Genomic DNA, 19,913 nt, shown 5'->3' with positions numbered 1-19,913 from the left:
GCAGGTCACGTCCAGATGTGCACTCAGGGAGCTGGAGGTCCCTGGAGCCAATACACACAGCACCTGCCTGCTAGACAGCTGTACGACCTGGGAGAACCTCCCATTTTACAAAGAACAGAGCGAGATCCAGGGAGAAGGGACTCGCCCAAGGTCACACAGGAGGTTTGTAGAGAGCTGGCACTTAGAGCCCATCTCCTCCTGACGCCTAAACTGCCACAGCCCTCTGACCTTTCCGATGACCTCCAGCTTGAGAATGCTGCCATCCTGCAAGACAGAAGGGGCTGTGAGGGGAGGCCCACACCCACTGGGAAGACAGCCCCAGGCTGGCACCCGGACTTGAGGCAGCCCCACCCAGGTGGTTGTGGCTGAAGCAGCTGCCTGGCTGAGTGTTCAGAGCAGCGGGGGAGGTCCAGCCACCCCGGGGCGGGCCGGGCAAAGGTGCTACCCAGGCACCGGCCCTCGGCACTGCGGGAGGGGGAGGGGAGGCCTCCTCTCTAGACATTATCCATTCCCGTGGCTGCAGCTGCTCTGCTGGGTCACAGTGCCATCTAGTGGCCAGTGTGCCGGCTCTCGGGGGACTCGAGGGCCCCGAGAGGGTGGCCGAGCGAGAGATTGGGAGAGAGACTGGGGCAGCAGGAAGACCGCTCTCCCATCCCCTGGTCCCCAGCTTCCCCGGCTGCTTGAGGCCTCTTGAAGCCAGGACAGTGCCTGTAGCTGCCCTGCCTGGGAATCCTGGAAATTGGGCTCTGGCCATGGCCTGGGCTCTGGCCATGTCCAAGGCACTGGCATGGAACCAGATGGAACCAGAGGAGGGAAAGGTGGGAGGCAGGAGTCCCGCACTGCCTCTACAGTCCAGGCCCCAGTGACCTTGGGCATGCCCCTCAGCTTCTTTAAGGGCATTGAGCTAGCAGGTGAGGGGACAGGGTTTGGAGCCAGGCCACAGGTGCAGGTTCAGCCTACCCCGTGCATTACAGCCTAGGCAGTAGTGGGCACACTATTCTCCCAGCCTCAATTTTCTTGCCTTCAAAATGGGACTGTTGTGAGAATGAAAGGAGGTGCACATGGGACATGGCTGGCACATGGCTTGGCACACGGATGGTGCCTACGGAGTATAGCAAATACCAATACCTCCTGCTCTGAGGCTCTGCCAGAGCGATGCCAGGGCCCTCTGCTGGGCATCTCCTGGGTACAGGGAGCACTGTGCAAGGCACAGGGGGGTGCACAAGAGAAGCAGGCCCAGCCCCTGCCTGGGAAACATTCTCTGTGTGTCCCCCCAAACCTCCAGTCCTGGGCATGGCCAGTGGGATCTTCATCCCCATCCCCCATGGAGTTCATCTCTCTGCTCTCCTTCCCGCCTGCCCGGCCTCCCGCAGGCCTTGCCTCCTCCCCAGGAACTCTGCATTTTGGCCTCACCCTTTGAGGCAGCATCTGTCCAGGCTGCAAGGTGGTGATTAAAGAAGCCTTAAAAGAAATTCAGAAAGAAAATGAAGGTGGATTTATGATGTCGGGTGGGGAGTTTTGCTGTTGGCTGGGAGCGGTGTGGAACAAAGCGGAGGGCAGACCTGATTTATAGGAAGTCATTATTGAAGGAGACGGAGATGCCTAAAGCCCAGCTGAGGCCTTCTGGCAGATCCTCACCAGCGAGCTCAACCAGGGGCCACAGAGTGGGGGCCAAGGGGCCTCCTAGCTTCCCAGGCGGGCGCTGGCCTTTCATCGGGAGTGAAGCCAGATCTGACAGCCAAGGACCAAGCAGGGCTGGAGTGACAGGCTCCCAAGCCAGGGCCTGGGACCCCCAGGGAGTGCAGCATGGGCCTGCTAGGGGTACTCAAAGCCCAGGACACACAGAGACCATTTTCCAGGGGTGTCAGATGCATTTGATGAGTATCAGGGGGAACATTATGTTTCTTTTAAAACAAACACAGATATGTTACAGAATTGAAATGTAATTTTTGTGTGCATTTTTCTCAGCTAACACAGGAGATTTTAAAGAAATGTCAAGCCTGTGGCTAGCCACTCCAGGTTATACCCCCAGGCTACACCCCCAGCTTTGCCACTGCAAATCCCTCCTCTGTCAAGAGGAAACAAATGATGGGGCCTGTCCTGCTGCCCCACCCCTTGCCGTAACATTCTGCAGACACAGGGCAGGAAGGACGAGGGTGGATGTGTCCTTGTCTAATACCCACCACACAGAATAGTCAAGTCCTGCCCAGCTTCTGAAGGCTCCCAGAAGGCTTGGGAGTGGCAACACCAGCACCTACATAGTTACCTTGTCTTATAATTGTTCAGGAAATTTAGGATGAGAGACCCTGTTACCATCCCGTACTTGATCCTCACACCCCATTCTGCAGCATGTGCACACACACACACACGCACGCGCACACGCACACACGCACACGCACACACTCTGCCCATTCCTGCACCACGTTTCCAGCATCTCTGCCCTACTCATTTACAATATCTTGGATGCTCTTGGCAGCCTGCAAATCATGGCATCCACCAGAAACATGTTTCTGTTAAGGTTCTATTCAGCAGATGGCCAAGTTCCCTGGCTGAGGGGGCTTACCTCAGAGTCTCCGCTGATGCAGAGGGTGCAGGGCTAGATGGGCACAGGGATCGGCCCCCAACACGCTTATCCTGTGTCCACCCTGGAGGATTCATTCATTGCAAAGTAAGCTAGTAGCAGTCTTGGAGATCTTCTCAATTCCCACCCACTTTACAGGAAGGAAACTGAGGCCTGGAGAGCATGCTTCCCATGATCCTGCAGGAGGGGAGGCGCAGAGGCCAGGCAGGAACCAAGAGGCTTTACCTTAGCACCGCGAATCCGTGTGCTGCCTCATCCCTGGGTCCTCAGACCCACAGCTTGGAGAAGTTCAGCGGCATGCACACACCCCCACCTCACCACCTTTCCCTGTCTCACACCCCAGTCCCTGAGGGCTGGCCTAAATGCAGTCTGAGAGATGGATTGCCTGCACCTGACTTGTACTTTGGTCTGCATTGCCAGCGTGCCAGGGCTCAGAGGTAGAGGGATGGTTCTTGAGGACAACCAAGGCTGCCCTATCAGGGTTGGGCTCAATGAACAGATCATCAGAGTGCCAGAATGTGGCTGGAGGAAATGGAGACCTCAAAGGGGCATTTTTCCCTCTAACCCCACCCCCTACCCAGCCTGGCGGGCAGAGTGAGCAGAAGCCTTCAGCAGGGATGGGCAGGGAGGAGCACTCACACTCCAACAGCCGAACAAGGAGGCCTTTGAAGCTTGAAAGTGCTGGGAAAAATAAAGGGATATTATTCACCCAGCAGGTGGTAAATAGTCCCAGCTAATGACTATGTGGCACCTGACATTTTCCAAGGCACCTTCCAAAGACCAGCTCACTTAATATTTATGACAACCCCGAGAAGGAGCCATTATTATTACCACTCTTATGTTCTAGCTGAGAAAACAGAAGCCCAGGAAGGTTCAGTAATGAGCCCAAGGTCACACAGCTCAAACTTGGACTTTCTGACCCCCGGTCCTGTAGTGTCTCCCACCACCAGTGCTGCCTCTCCAGCCCTAAGAGAATGCGCTGGCCTCAAATTATAAAAGAATTAATTGATGCAAGGTGGAGTTAATTCCCTGTTAGAACATCATTCTCCAAAGCTAAATAAAGATGTTCCTAACAGCCCCCTGGGTGACCAAATTTGGTGTGTGCTAAACCTTAAGAGATGGAGGAGAGGGAGGGTGTGACAAAGGAGAGAGGAGAGGAGGGGAAAGTACTGGTAGAAGACATTTACTGAATAATTGGCCTTTGACATTGGCCTGGTAGGGAGTAGGCATGGCAGCCTACATAATGATGGGTGGATTCTATTGGTTTGAAGATTTGCTTGTCGACCTGGGAGTCATCTCCCTGTGGCATCAGTGAGGGGTGCAGGTACCTGGCTGCCCCACCTCAGCCCCCAGTTGGGCCTCCATCGTTAAAGCTGCTGGGACTGGCGCCCAGGAGGCCAGCTTCCTGACTGTCGACTCACCTGCTCCCCAACTATGCAGCCAACTTGCCGAAAAGGAGGTGTGGGTAACATCTCTGTTATGGTCCGGTTGCCATGGCAATAAATTGTGGCTAATTAGTAGTGTGGTTACCATGGCAATTTTCTAGTAATTACAGGTTACAAATGGTACAAGGCTTCAACCCAACCCAATTAGTTAATTAGAAAGATTTAGAAATTTGTCCAAAAGGGAAATAACCTGCTTTGTAGAAAATGAAGGGAATGTGTCACAGCTTGGGAGCCAGAGGCAGAGAGGAAATTGGAGGATGTGGAAGCAGAGGAAGAAGGATGAAGCTGTGTGGAGGCAAGTCCCTGAGTCCCACCTGGAATTTCCAGGGGCCCGGGCAGGGCCAAGGGATTCTCACAGAAGCTGGTAAGACCAGGGCAGGGACAGCTGCCAGCAACCACTTAGTGGCACCTCTTTTAATGGACAGAGGTGGTGCCCAGGTTGTGACCCCACATCCTTTCCTGCTAGCTTTAGGACAGGCCTCTGGCAGCCACCCATGCCACTCCATAGCTCCCATCATAAAGAGTGCATGCTGTGTCTTGGAGGACATTCCAGAGGAGCAATGTGAATTCAGTGGCTTCATTTTCATGTGGCTTGGGCTCTCTTTGGCAGCTAATGAGATTATCTGGGAGGAATCTGGGAGGCATCCAGCCCAGAATGTGTTAACTATGAGCGCAATAAGAGTGGCAGTGCCATCGCCCCACCCCATCTCCCTGGCCCCAAATGCCAGCTCTGATGGGCAGGCTCCATTTGCATAGGCGAAAAAGGCCCCATGATTTCCCCTGGGGGCATCTCTCAGAGGATGGGAGGCACCTAGAGACCAAGAGAACCCCTGTCTCAAATAAGCATGGTCACTTTGGGGAAACCTTTGCCCCATCCAGAGGCGGGTGGGGGTGAGGGAGGCCTGGCCTTTCTTTACATAGGTCTCCTTGAGCTTTATTTTTTTAAAAATCAAGTTCTTCTGGAGTGCTCTGATAACTCTTTTTATTATAGTAAACAACCTTTTAGAGCAGTATTTTCAAACTTTAATGCACACATAAACCACCCAGGGGTCTTGTTAGAATGCAGGTTCTGATTCCATTGGGGGCCTGAGATTCTGCAATTCTAGCAAGCTCCCAGGTGACACTCCTGCAACTGCTTCTCAGACCTGGCTCTGAGCAGCAAGCTGCTGCAGCATCCACAGAGCCGTTCATACAGCTCATCGTACAACATGAGGTTTTGAAATAATGTAGACACTGTGGAATGGCCAAATTGAGCTAATCAACATATGCATTACCTCACATACTTTTTTAATGTGGTGGCAACCCTTAAAATCTACTCTCTTAGCAAGTTCAAGTATATAGTGCATTCTTATTAACTAAAGTCACCATGTTGTACAATGGATCCCTTGAACTTATTCCTCCCGTTAAACTGAAATGTTGTATCCTTTGACCAACATTTCCCCAACACCCCTACCCCTAGCCCCTAGTAAACACTATTCTACTCTCTGCTTCTATGAGTTCAACTTTTTTAGATTCCACGTATAAGTGAGATCATGTGGTATTTGCTTCTCTGTGCCTGGCTTATTTCACTTAGCATAATGTCCTCCAGGTTCATCCACGTTGTCACAAATGACAGGATTTTCTCCTTTAAAGCTGAGTAATACTATTACATATATATATCACGTTTTCTTTTTCATTCATCCATTGATGGACACTTGATATCTTCATTCCGTATCTTGGCTATTGTGAATAATGCTGCAGTGAACCTCGGAGTGCAGATATCTCTTCAACACATTGATTTCATTTCCTTTGGATATATATACCCAGTAGTGGGATTGCTGGATCATATGGTAGTTCTATTTTTAATTTTTAAGGAGCCTTATGCTTTTTTTTATAATGTCTGTACTCATTTACATTCCCACCACCAGTATACAAGGGTACCCTTTTCTCTACACCCTTGCCAACACATGTCATCTTTCATCTTTTTGATAATGGTCATTCTGACAGGTGTATCTTACCTCATTTGGTCCTCTCAAAACCCCAAAGTAGAAAAGGCAGGTCGGACTCTCCCCCATTTTACAAATGAGGAAACTGAGGCTCAAGGGTAACGTAAATTTCGCAGGGCCACAGAGCTTGTTAGAAGCCAGGCTGGGGCTAGAATCCATGTCTTGATCCTGGTCAAGCCATTTTCTGCACAGTATTTCCAGTGTTTGGGGGCGTGGCTCAGGGAAGGCTTTCTCAGGGCAGATTTGTGTTCCTGGGAGCTGCAGGTGGGGCCTGGCAAGCAGAGAGCCTTCATTTGAAACCCACTGGGTGGGGGTGGTTTGTTCAGGACGTATTAAGGTTAGACTTCTTGACATGGATAGCTCAAATTTGATCTTAGAGACTTCAAAGCCCAATGTGGAGCTGGCTTGATTTCTTTCCTTTTTAAAAAACATATATACTTTATTGGATTTCTTCCTTTCAAACTACAGAAGCAGTTCTTGTTGCAACAAGTCAAACACCACAAAGACATTCAAAGAAAAAAGGCCAACTATCGTTTCTCTTTCCCTCCCCAAATCCTACCCCATCAAGGAAGGTAGCCAGTGTTCACAGCTTGGGGTGTGGCCTTTCCCGCTTTTCTCCAAACTGAATAAGCCTGCACAAACATGTGTATCCAGAACTAGCATGTATTTTCCTATTTTAAAAAATAAAAGCAAGATCACACAATACCATTACTTGGTGAACTGCTGATTCTTTCAACCATATATAAACAGGCATTCCTCCAAGTCAATCCATATGGATCTATGCAGTCTTTTTACTGCAGAATGGTTTGTCATATGGATGCTCCGTAATCCATTCAACTCCTTCACTATCAATGGACGTAATTGTTTAACGTCAAACAAGGCAAAGTAAGCATCCTCGTACCTACAGCTGGGACCTGTTCCTACAGGTTCTTAAAGCTAGGACATACCCAGTGGTCTGGACCAGCATACATATGACTCAAAGCGGGAGTCAGGAGGCTGTCGGGGGATCTGTGACTTCACTAAAATGGCATGCTTAGAGCTGGGTTTAGGATTATTGTGGGTTTAGGATTTAAGATGATTGTTCAGCCACTTCTCTTAGAAGGGGAAGGTAGGCGCTGACCTCTGTGTGGGGTCCCCATGTCCTGTCGAGCTCCTTCCTTCCCTCTTCATCAGTGTTGTCACCTTCCACGCAGGTTCATGGAGACCGTGAGCCCAGATTTAGGCTCAGGAAAGCACGGGAAGGAGAATTCCCTCCGGGATCCTCTGAGGAGCCTCCGGTGCAGTTCCCCCCAGGCCTCAGAGGCAGCCCTGTCCTCCAGGTGGGCCTGGGGCTTTGCTTCTGCCGCTCACTGTGGGTTGATGTCTTTTCCTAGGGGGCCGAGGCGTCAGCGTGGGCCCCATCCTCAGCAGCAGTGCCTCAGATATCTTCTGCGACAACGAGAATGGGCCTAATTTCCTTTTCCACAACCGGGGCGATGGCACCTTTGTGGACGCTGCGGCCAGTGCGGGTAAGTGGAGGCAGCCATGCCCTGTGCGCCCTGACCCCTCACCCCAGAACCACAGAGGACTCCAGACTTCCCTGCCCCCTCCAGCATGGTCTCTTCTGGCTGCAGGGAGAGCAGGACAAGTCATCGTCTGCACCACACAGGAGAAACGCTGCTTGTCACTTCCTATTCGCTAGCTCCCATGGCTCCAGCCACAGGGAGTGTTTGCTGCTGGGGAAAGGGGTCTGAAACTCCTGCCCATTGTCCTGCCCAATATCTGAGATTGCCCACAACCCTCCAAGTCCCGCTTGTGTCTCTCAGCATCAACCTATCCTCCAAGCTGCCTCTCCCCACCTTGCCCCCCTCCCACATTTATCTTCAACATTCAGTTCAATACAGTGAGCATTCATGGAGCCCCTGCTAAGCATCAGGTTGGCGCTGGGAACCAGGGATGCCCACTTGAATCAGGCTAAGACCACCCCACACACAGAAAAGGCATTGACATTCTAGAAACAGAAATAGACAAAAATATCCTCCTCTAATAAGAAGCAGGATAAAAGCCACACAAAATAGTGCCCCAGGCCCCCAGCTCTGCTTCTCCTCCTTCCTCTGCACTCATCCCCCACGCACCTCAGGGCCTTTGCACCTGCCATGGCCTCTGCCTGGACTGCCCTCCCCCTTCTCTACCTGCAGAATGTCTGTTTAGCCTTCATCGTTCACCTGAAATATCACCTCTGCAGAGATTTTCCTGACTCCCCTGTGCCACCTAGCAGAGACTGGCCCTTCCTCCTCCTGCTGCCCCTGGCATGCACACCTCACTCAGGCTCCACATTGCCATCATGGTCTGTCTATGAGCTTTACAAGGACCGGGTCACGGTTCTATTCATTCTTGACACAAGGCTTGGCATCCAGTGCCCACCCGGTAAATTCTGCTGAATGGCAGTGGATACCCTGCAAGTTTTCGGACGTATGATTACATCCCACGTGCCCCTGACCATTTCCCCCCACCTTGCCAACGAATGGGAGGTTTGATTTCACCTCCTTCTTGGAGGCATGGGGAAGAGTTCCGGCCTACAGGAGTGGTGAGTGGGATCTAGACACGTAGATCAAGGGTCCTGCAAGCTCTGGCTCTTGCCGGCAGTTCACATCACATCCCTGCATGTGTGCCAGTCCGTTCTCTTGGATTCTTGGACTTACGAGTACCTACCACCCCAGCTTTCTGCCCAGGAGCTCCATTGTGGGGACCTACTGGCCCAGAACACACACCCACCCCCAGCTTTTTGCCATTCAGCCCCCAATCTTGCCTTACGTCTTGTCCTTCTCTGGCAAGGCTGAAGTTGGGCTCCCCTGGCCTGTCCTCCCACCTGGCTCACCCCTCCTAGTGCTATCCTTTGGCAGCAAATTTTCTCATTGCTGAAAAATCATAAAGCAAAGGGGAGGGGATAGTGGAGAAAATCTAGAGGATTTGATAAGGTGTTAAAGAGATGGAAGCAGAGGTGAGCGAACAAGTTGGAGTGGGAGAAGGTATCAGGCGGGAGGAGAGAGGAAAGGTGCTAGGCCCGTAATTGAAAGTCAGAATGATTGCAGGGGTTTAACAAGACATGTCAAGAGGGCATTCATCACCCAAACAGATGCTGCTGTGAAATGCAGCCTGGCACCGATTATTCCCGTGAAAGGGAACCAGCTCCTTGTCAAGGTGCCTCATAGATAGGAGAGAAATGGGCCAATGCAGAAGGCCACCGATATTTGGGCCAGGGAGTTTGGCAGAGAATTAATGGAGTGTTAATCCTAGAGATTGGAGGCTGCCCCTAGTCTCTGCAAACCCTCTTTCTCAAGCCCAGGTCTCACTGCCTCTTCTCCCCACTCCTCCCCCCAACTCCTTCCCTCCCCCAGGAGGACACTCAGCCTCCAGGGTTCTCAGGGGGGCCCACCCTGCCTTCTGGCAAGAGCTCCCTGTGTCCTGGGGTCTCTGATCCCCACAGCCTATTACATTGTCCTGTGGCCTGCCATCCCAGAGAGCCTGACGACCCATAGCTATTTGTCCTCTGAGAGTCAACGTGGGTGGGTGCTTAGAGCCGCATTCACCTTTGTCTCTCAGCTATGCGCTGGCCAGTGGGCCGCTAGGAGGTCAGGCCATCGCTCTGGGCAAAGCCACCCTCTGTCCTCCCCCAGGACCCACTCAGTGGATGGTATAAGCAGGTGGCATTGGGCACAGAGGCTTCACTTTCCAGATCTCGCCAGGCATGCTGTGGGCTTCTCTGTCGTGGCTGTAGTATTTCCTCTGCTGTCACCCACGTCCCGGGTTTGCCTTCTGTCATGTTATTTATGTCTGTGCACTCATTCAGCAAGTATTTACTGAAAACTACCAGGCAACCACAGGCCCTGAGATAGACGTGGCGTGTACCCAAGTGAACTGAGAAGAGAGTCCTGACCTCATGGAATGTCAGGGCTAGTGGGAAAACCAGACCCTAACAAGTCAGCCACAAAGGAACATAACTGCACATTGTGATCAGCATGTTGGAGGAGAAGACTAGAAGGCTGTCAGGGAGACTGACAGGGTGGGCAAGATGAGCTGTCTCAGATGGGTGGTCAGGGAGGGCTTCCTGCAGGAGGTGACATTGTGGCTGAGAACAGAATAATCAGGAGCTGGGTAACCTAGAGCTAGAGGGAGAGCATCCCAGGTAGAGTGACCAGCTTGAGAAAAGGCCCAGGAGCTGGAAAGATGGGGAGAGTGGGACCAGATCAAGACCAGATAAGGTGGACAGGACCATGGTCAGGCAGAGCCCTGTGCTCCCCAGGCAGGAATTAGAAGAATTAGAACTTTGCCCAAGAGGATTGGAGGGCGTGATCAGCTTAAGCAAAAGAGTGGCATGATCAGCTTAATGTCTTCCAGTGGCAGTGTTAGGGGAAGCTGGGAAGAGCCTTTGTTTCTCCAGAATTTCCCCCAGTCTCCCTCCCCCAACTCATGCCGCCCCCAAACAGGGTAAAAATAATATGCATGCTGGGCAAACACAGCTTGAACACAAGTCTCGGGTCTTCTTTCAAACCACATGACTGTCCCACCTCCTGCCCCTATAGAGAGCTAGAGAGCTTCTGAGACTGCAGCTGTGTCTCCCGTATCTCCTCCCAGGAATAAGGTGAGAGTCACCCTCCCTAGTTGCTTGTCACAGAGCTAGAGCAGGGTGTTTGTGGAGTGTACAGGGGATGCCGCCCTGAGAGTTCCTGCCTCTCCTCCCCAGGTGTGGACGACCCCCACCAGCACGGGCGAGGTGTCGCCCTGGCTGACTTCAACCGTGATGGCAAAGTGGACATCGTCTATGGCAACTGGAATGGCCCCCACCGCCTCTATCTGCAGATGAGTGCCCATGGGAAGGCCCGCTTTCGGGTAAGAAGGGGCCTCACCCCTGGAGTTCAAGACCAGCCTAGCCAACATGGCCAAAGCCTGTCTCTACTAAAAACACAAAAAATTAGCCAGATGTGGTGGTGCATGCCTATAATCCCAGCTACTCCAATAGCTGAGGCACAAGAATCTTGAGCCCAGGAGGTGGAGGTTGCAGTGAGCTGAGATCCTGCTACTGCACTCAGTCACCAGGCTGCAGGCTGGCATGAGCAGGGCTCAGGGCTCTCAGGGCCCAGGGTGGGGGTGGTGTGACAAGGAAGGTTACACCAGGGGATGAGGGACTACAGCTGGGCTGCTGTAGGAGCTCTGGAGCCAAGAGTAGGAAGAGCCAGGTCAGCAGAGGGAGGCAGGAGAGCAGCCTCCGAGGGGGGCTGGAGCCCTGGGAGGTGGGCTGCACTATCTGGATCCAGGCCACTTTTCCCGGTGGCTCCTGGAATGGATCCAGGAGCTAGAGCAGGGTGAGTGTTTGTGGAGTGTGCAGGGAATACAGGATGGCGTCCCCTGCACACTCCACAAAAGCCCAGCCTCAGCTTTTCAGACCTTTTCAGACTGACGTTCAGACCAAGGGCAAAGTGGTGGAGAGAATGGAAGATTGAAGCCACGGAGTTCCCAACAGCTGCCCCTAAAGACAAACAGCAGATGGCAGGCAAGGTGGCCTCCGAGCCCCTCTGTGCCCCTCCCTGAGCTGTTGATAGAACAATGCCAAGAATTCTTCAAAAGGGCTGTTAGTGACAGTGATGGAGGTGCCACCAGCATGAGGGGCATGGCTTTGGGACTTTCTCAGGGAGGACAACAGAGGGCGTGGGCTGGTTGAAGCTGATCTCAGGGAGCCAGGACTGATCTCAGGGAGCCAGGACTGCTCTGCAGGTACCTAGGTCTGCCAGAAACCCCTGAGGAAACGGGAAAGTTCCAGGATTTCCCTGAGGTTTGATGATCCCAGGGAAGTCCCCAGGGACCTCATTTCTGTGTGACCAAGAAGAAGCCACCCCTACCAAGTCCCTTCCCTGTAGGCAGCCACCTTGGGAGGCCCAGGCCCAGCCACTCCCTCCCTGCTAAGGCTTGAGACCCAGGCTCTGTGAGTTGGGGGGAGGCATGCCCTGAACCCAGGGCGGCTGTTGCTGGGATCTTGGACGATTTCCATCTTTATTCCGCTCTTGTTCTCACCCAGCTTCTCAACAGGGATGATCTTGCTGCCCTCCCTCCAGGACATTCGACAATGTCTCGGGACATTTGGGTTTGTCACAGCTGGGGAAGGGAGTGCTCCTGGCATCTAGTATGCAGAGCCCAGGGATAGGGCTGAACACCCTGCAGTGCATAGAGCAGCCCCACAGCAAATAGTTATCCAGCCCCAAACACCAGTGCGCTGAGGGCGAGGAACCCTGTTAACTCGGCCGATGGCCCCTCCCCAGAGCTCTCAGGAGCAATAATAATAATTAAATAAAATATGATAAATAAATGCCCCATTTATCAAGTGTCTTCCATGTGTCAGGAACTGTGCTAAGCTTAACATATATTATCTCGGAAGCTCAGGCATCGAATAGGGCAACCCCAAGGGGGCTATGGGAGGTTTCCATTTTTATAGAATCAATAGAATCATAATGGCTAGAGATCCTGAGATCTTTTTGCTCCCTGGCTCCTCAGGCCCAGCTCAACCCACCCTGACCATCTGGCCAGGCTTATTCAACCTCATTACTGCTCTGATGGAGACAGCCTCCTTCCCTGGCCTCCCCAGAGCAGACAGCTCGACTGCTGACCCAGCCTGCTCATCCCTGTGGCCGCCAAAAAGGACCTGCAGCAGGAGGCCGATAGCAGACCCAAGCCTGGGGTAGAGGAGACTCCCAGAGACACCACTTGTACCTTTCTCAGCCCTCTCCATGTGGGTTTTGGGACTTGGACAGACCCCAAAGTCTTTAAGGGAAAAACCCACCTACGATGAGGATATTACACTCAGAAATAGAAGGTTGCCCTTCCCAGCTCTCCTTCTGTTTCAGAGGCAAAAACACACCTGGGACCCTTAGCCTGGTCCCCCAAGACCCTCCTAGCACTTTGGAGTTCCAGCTGGGCTATCCCGGGCCTGGGGTCTCCCCATTAGTCCTGGACAGGTGTAGCTGATACCACTGGACAGATGCAGCTGATACCACAACCCCCTCAAAGCAAATGTCTCAAAAAATAAAAATAAGAAGGCTCCCAAGAAACAACATAAGGTAGTAGAAGCAGCCAAATCCACAGCTACAGGTAACCTCTTTTACCTTCCCTGAGGTGGGTGGCAGGTAAGGCAGGACAGGCTGCCGGCGATCTGTCTTATGCCCACTCGGTGCCAGGCATTTTACATGCAATCCTCACAACCCAGGCAGCTATTATTATTCCCACGTTACTGATGGGGAAGGTGAGATCCGAGGGGGTTAGTAACTTGCCTAAGATCACACAGCTAGTCAGTGGTGGAGCCTGGATTTAGATGCACAGAGATTTTCAGGCCCACCCAGCTTCTGACTCAGGGCGGAGGAGGAAGGATGCCTAGGAGAAAGGGCACAGCATCCGGAATCAGAAACCCTGGCCTCCCCACTCAGTAGCTGTGACATCGCAGTTCCCCTCCTTCTCCAGGACTCAATTACCTCACCCATCAAATGGGAACGCTAATGTCCGTACTGCCTCGAGAGATGGACAGGAGGCATGGACAGGTGTGATCCAGACTAGGGAACGGCTAAGCGCTTCACTGGTGTCTATCACGACTGTTATTCTTCCCTCCTTCTTCTGGTACAAGCAGCCTGAGGTCTGTGTGATCCTAAAGGCAGCCCTCAGGTCCTTTTGAGGAGGCAGGAGAGGAGCTGTTGGGTTGGGCTGCCTCTTATTTTTAATTGCCCCCACACTCCATAGAGGAGAGCTGGCCTCCTGCCCGAGCCCACTCTCCTGCCGCTGACCCCCAGCCTTGTTTCCTCCAGGACATCGCCTCGCCCAAGTTCTCCATGCCCTCCCCTGTCCGCACAGTCATCACCGCTGACTTTGACAATGACCAGGAGCTGGAGATCTTCTTCAACAACATCGCCTACCGCAGCTCCTCAGCCAACCGCCTCTTCCGGTAGATGCTCCATCCTGGCTCGTGGCCCTTCACCCTTGACAGCTGGTGGGAGGAACGGTCAGGGAGAAGGTTTAAGAATCAGAAGGGGAGGGTTCCTAGGGCCAGGTGGTCAGGCCAAGGTCAATGCAGGTCCCCTGATGAAGAAACAGAAAGGAGGGAAGGACGAGGACTGGGCAAGAGGCTGTAGGAATGCAGGGCGAAGCCTGGTCAAGGAGCTGGCCTCTGCTATTGCAGGGAAAGGGAAGAGGAATGTGGCCCAAAGGGTGCCCAAAACCCAAGCGCCACAAGATAAAGCCACACTACCACGAAAAGGGGCTACGGGATCCAATCACTACCACAAAAAGGGGCTACAGGGCCCAAGTAAATACAGGTTTATTTACTGCAGGACTTCTCAGTGCCTTTAACTTGACCATGAATATTTTAATTTTCCAAAAGATGGATGGAGTATTCCAAATAGGCCTGATCACAGGGCACTTCTTTCACAGATTTTTCTGTTGAGATTGGTGTTCTGCAAACCATCCTTTGGGAAATTCTGGATGACAAGGGTTCCTGGTAGACAAGGAAAAGGGTCTCAGAAATGGAGGGAATGTGCAGGCCTCTGAGCACTGTGTCTAGGGAGGAAGGGCTGGATTTGCTGTGGCAATATTTCTCCAAGGGAACATCCAGAGACCATTGGCATCAGAATCACCCAGAGGGCTTAAAGTACAGAATCCCGGGACCTGCCCCACATCTCCTGATTTAGAATCTCAGGGCGTGAGGCCCAGGAATCTGTATTTTAACAAGTACAGTAGGCACCAGGTGATTCTCATCACATTGAAGTTTGAGAACCACTGTTGGGGAACTGAGCTCAGGGTCTCCCCATGAGTCCTGCATAGGTGGAGTCCTGGGCAGGCATGTGGCCTGAGATGTCCCTGTTCCTGGCCTGAAACATTCCAAGAGGTCTCAGGACCAGGTGGGAAAAGGCGGGTGGGCCAGGGCCTTGCATCCAGGACATGTGCCAGATCATCTGCTTGGCCCCCCAAGACCCCTACCCCATCTCCCGGGAGGGTCCAACTATTTATACTAAAAGGCAAGAGTGTGACTACGCGTGTTTGAAAATATAATTATTAACAAAGCATCAATTCTGACTGGATGTAATCACCCCCTAAAGGCGCTAGATTTACTAATTAGGTGCCTTGCAAAAAGCTTATTCACAACTTCCAGATTAATTGCAGAAGATCAATTGCTAGTTGACAGAGACACTGCTTTCCTTCTCTGGCTAATAAAGTGTCACTCGCCAGGAGGATGAGGACTGGGCACTGAGGAATCTAGTGCCCCTGTCTGTGGCTCTAGAACCTAGGTACCTCCCCCGTCTTCCTGCCCATCCAGCCTGCTTCACATCTCCCAGCGTCCCCTGCAGCCGGGAGACAGGGCTGGGAGGGAGTACAAGCAGGCTGGCCCAGAGCTGTCAGTGGACAGAGCAAGTCACCACGTGGCTGCCCAATGGGTTAGTGTGTTTGCTTCCACGCAGCAGCAGCAGAAGCCACTTCCCAGGTACGTGGCTGTGCCCCAAGTCCCCGTGGCAGATGGCTGGGTCCTGAGCACACAGCAGAGAGGAGAGCAAGAGGGGCTGCAGCTGGGACTGGCACTCAGCTGGCAGCTCTGGAAGTTTAACCCCCAACTGTCCCACACCACAGGGGCTTTTCACCTGTCACTGAACAGGCATCGTCGGCTCGTTGGCCCTGGTGCTCTCCAGGAACAGGCCAGGCACTCTGTGGGGACACAAAGCCTCAGTGTGCTTGAGTCTGCACGTCCTTTAATGATACCTGCAGCATCCAGGGAACTCATCACCCAAACAGTCACTTAATGAGAGTTTAAGGGAGCCCTCTTAATAATCACAGCACAAAAAAAAAGAAGGAAAAAAGAAAAAGAATCACAGAGGCAAAAATGCATGAACAGGGACACTCCTAGGCCAACCGCCGTGTGCAAGGTCACCCCCTTTTGCATGTAGCCATGTCTCCAATCTGCTCTTAATTCTCCACCACCATGACACCACTCCTGGTCTCCCATGGAGATTCCTGCACCTCTGCCAGCTGCTCTCCTTGTTTCTAGTCCTGCAGAGAAAATGCAAGTCTGGCCACACCCCTTTCCCACTGTAGATCCTCTAGAAGCTCCCCATTGCCTTTGGATGAAGTCCAAACTCTTTGACACAACCCACATAGCCCGGCTCTGTCTCCAGCCTCGTCACTTTCTACTTCCCTGTTTACATCTAAGCAGCAGGCACAGCAAGCTTCCTTCAGTTCTGGGCTGTGCCAAGCCTCACCCTCAGGCTGCCGACTCCCTCTAGCCCCCAATTCTCCCTCTTCATTTGAGCGACATGTGTTCACTCGCCATGGTGGTCTCAGCTTAGCTGACCCCTCCTCTAGGGAACCTTCCCTAATTGCCCGAATCTGGGTGAGCTTTCCCAGCTCTGCACTCCCCATGTCCCACTCTCCCTGGGCCTTCAGCCCTCTGAATGGTGGTTCCTGTTAACACGGACTCTGAGCTCCATCCTTTCTACTGTGCACCATACTTCATGCAGGGCCCCATACACAATAGTTGCTGCCTAAGAATGTGTTCAAAGAACACAGAAATGCAGTGGAATTGCTGGGTGTTATCCTTAGGACTCCTTAACTGCATTGTCACCTGAACCAAGAAGTGTCTCTGCACAGCTGTGGCAGAGGCTGCAGGACACAAATGGTCAAAGAGACTGTGGGCATCACACCCATGCACACCAACACACAAGCCCACCTCATGGGGCATCTGCCAGCTCTCTCTGCCACCCAGCCACCAAAGGCTCCAGCTCAGGGGACCCCAACCCCCTCCTGAAGCTATGACTGTATCACAGCCCTCTGGTGTTTCTCACAGGCAACAATGTGGTAGGAAGTGCGATGCCAATTCTTCCTTACACCCTACCCTCCCATCATTGCCCCACACATCTAGGGCAGAGCACCCAAGGCTGTGAGAATACGCCAAGTGAGAACAATTCTAGAGGAAAGCTCATGGCCATCATCAGCTAAGTGTAGAGAAAGAGCAGGACGTCCCTAGCAGACGTTTCTGAAACAATGCCAAAATTCAGAGTTCCAAACAGACAGAACCACTGCAACCCAAAGGGACCCCTTTCCTCTCTTTGCCTCTGGAATTCATCTTTATATCCTGCAGACACGTGCTTGGAACTTTCTGAGAGCCGAGCACTGTGTTAGATGCTGCAAGAGATGCAAAGATGAATAATGCAAGGTCCCAGCCTGCAAAGAGCTCACATTCTCCCAGGGGAGATCAGATGCATTCATAGAGAGCTGTAACACAGGCAGAAAGTGATAAAGCCCATGAAGAAAGAAGGGATTGCTTCCAGCAGGATGGTCCAGGAGGGCATGGAGGAGGTGGCACTGAGTGGGGTTAAACCCTGGGTAGCATCCAGAACTAGGAAACCCAGGGGCCACTTGAAGGACAAGGAAGGTCGGTTGAAGGAAGTTCTGTCCCTGCCCCTTCTCCATCCATCAACTGCCCTTCCCTAGTCTGCCTATAATTCATCCATTAGAGAAGGAAAAATCAATATTTACCAACATAAATTAAAACCCAGGCAAGGAACAGGCAGAGTGTAGGCAGGGTCTGGGAGCAGAGAGTGACTCCGTGGGCAGCCAGGTGGCAGCCCATGCACATTGGGACCTGGGGATGTTCAGGGGACAGAGCGGAGCAGGTGGGTCTTCAGGTCCAGGGGCCTCTGAGACCCCACCAGAGCAAGCCTGTCTCCTCTCCTGCAGCGTCATCCGTAGGGAGCACGGAGACCCCCTCATCGAGGAACTCAATCCTGGGGACGCCTTGGAGCCTGAGGGCAGGGGCACAGGTGAGGGGCACCTGGGGTATCTGGCCTGCAATGCCCCCTTAGCACTGTTCATACCCTGGGACGAGGGCGGGAGGGATGGGGCAGCCAGTCCCACGGCAGAGTCCCTCCTGTCCCTGCCACACTGAGGGCTGAGACTCAAGAGCAAGGGAGAGAGTGGAGATGGGGGAACCCTGGGGACAGGTAGGCAGGAAACAGAGGGGAGGATGGTCCACTCCCCCAATCCCAGGCTGATGGGGGTGGGGGAATGAGAGTCTATGGGTCTGTGGGCAGGAGCTTCTCTGGCCATACCTTGCCAGGTGGGGACGGAAAGGAGAGGAGTGAGCCCCTTCTGCTCTCAGGCAGAGGATCTTGCCATCTGACCCCTCCCCTCTTTGCACTCAGCTTGTCAGGCAGAGCCCTGGGCCAGGAGTCCCAGAACCCAGCTCTGACATTGCCTCACTTTGTGGTCTTGGAAAAGTGGTTTTACCTTTTGGGTGTTCTCCACATTCATAAAATGGGGATAATTATATCTGTCCTCTTCACCTCTTTGGGTTGTAATGACAACCAAAAGGAGCCTGTGTATATGCAAACACTTGAGAAATTGACAGAAAAATCTATGCAAATATAACAGGCATGTATTATTCAAACCATAATAGAAAGACCAGAAAGAAGCCTATGTGGTCTGAGTAATTTGCATGCACTGTCTCCATGCAAAGACCGGGGGAAGGAAGGAAATGTCTGTCCCATGAGTCCTATCATGAGTCGGCTGTTAGGAAGGATAGGAGATGGGTGCCGAGCTCCAGCCTTCCTGCCCCGGTGCTGCGCTTTCTCTGACCCCGCACCCAGGTCTGTGGATACTGCACTTGGTTAGGAACATCTCTCCTCTGTGGGTCTCCTGGATGGCGGCCAGAGGTGAAATCTGCATTGTTTGTAGGGGGTGTGGTGACCGACTTCGACGGAGACGGGATGCTGGACCTCATCTTGTCCCATGGAGAGTCCATGGCTCAGCCGCTGTCCGTCTTCCGGGGCAATCAGGTGCGCTCAGACCTCAGGAGCCACAGATCCCAGCCCTGTGTGCTCTTGGGTACCTTAGGTTGGTGAGAGCAAGGCACTGGGGTGCTGGCTTGGCCAGCATGGTGGGTAATGGAAGCCCTGGGCCCTGGAGGAGGGAGGTAAATTCCAGCAGCACCAGGAAGCTCAGGAAGGGCTGCCTTGGGAGAAGCCCTTGCCTCTCTGCCTTCCACTGTCGTTTCTCTGCCAAACACTGTGCCCTGAGTCCCTCGGCTTTTGTCTCCTCTATCTACAGTGCCTCTCTTTCATTTAGCCAATCTGTCTTTGCCTCATTTGTTTTTCTCGCCTGGCTTCCTCTTCCTCTCTTTTTCCTCTGCCCACTTTCTTCTCTTCCTCCTTCTTCTCCCTCTCCCCCTCCCATCCTTCCTGGCTCCCTGCTCTTCCCACCCACCACGCTGACACCCACTGGGTGTCTACCTCTCACTCTCCCTGCAGGGCTTCAACAACAACTGGCTGCGAGTGGTGCCACGCACCCGGTTTGGGGCCTTTGCCAGGGGGGCTAAGGTCGTGCTCTACACCAAGAAGAGCGGGGCCCACCTGAGGATCATCGACGGTGGCTCAGGCTACCTGTGCGAGATGGAGCCTGTGGCACACTTTGGCCTGGGTGAGTAGGGGTCCGGTGGGGGATGGTGATCTGTTGTCAGGACAGCGGGATGCTGACTGATTCAGGGACTCACAGCCCGAGCATCCTTGGGCACCGCTCTACTGTGACAGCCATGGTGGACACCAGCTACTGGGGACAAACCCTGCTCTGAGATGAGCCTGAGCTCAAGAGGAGGCGAGTGGGAAACGCTGGTTAGATTTTCATGCATCTCACTTGCAGGAGTCCCCACCCCAGTGCCTCCGTGGAATTAGTTCACCTTGGGGTCAGAGTGTTTAATCCTCCATTTGTTCAAGGCTGTAGCCTTGTTCAAATGCTGGGCTGCACCAAATGTGTCCAAGCCAGCTGTTTCCCTAGCCTCTTGGGAGCTGGTTCAGTCTTGAACAGGCTTGGGAAACCATGCATTCTCAATGGGAGTGAAGTCACCCC

At 53.0% G+C, this 19,913-nt stretch overlaps 1 protein-coding gene across 2 annotated transcripts in view; it reads left to right on the top strand.

Annotated features, from left to right (window-relative positions):
• CRTAC1 (cartilage acidic protein 1) overlaps nt 1-19,913 on the top strand; it is a 165,400-nt gene that overhangs the window by 115,934 nt on the left and 29,553 nt on the right. For both annotated transcript variants that reach the window (XM_045361318.3, XM_045361322.3), the window contains exons 6-11: nt 7,385-7,519; nt 10,735-10,880; nt 13,835-13,971; nt 17,751-17,833; nt 18,747-18,847; nt 19,319-19,487. In XM_045361318.3, the coding sequence (XP_045217253.1) occupies nt 7,385-7,519; nt 10,735-10,880; nt 13,835-13,971; nt 17,751-17,833; nt 18,747-18,847; nt 19,319-19,487 (771 nt within the window). The remainder of the gene's footprint in view (nt 1-7,384; nt 7,520-10,734; nt 10,881-13,834; nt 13,972-17,750; nt 17,834-18,746; nt 18,848-19,318; nt 19,488-19,913) is intronic.

Source organism: Macaca fascicularis, chromosome 9 (genome assembly GCF_037993035.2).
Source record: "Macaca fascicularis isolate 582-1 chromosome 9, T2T-MFA8v1.1".
Lineage (NCBI taxonomy): Eukaryota > Metazoa > Chordata > Mammalia > Primates > Cercopithecidae > Macaca > Macaca fascicularis.
The sequence above is the reverse complement of the archived record's forward strand: the minus strand, read 5'-3'. Positions and strand labels throughout refer to the sequence as shown.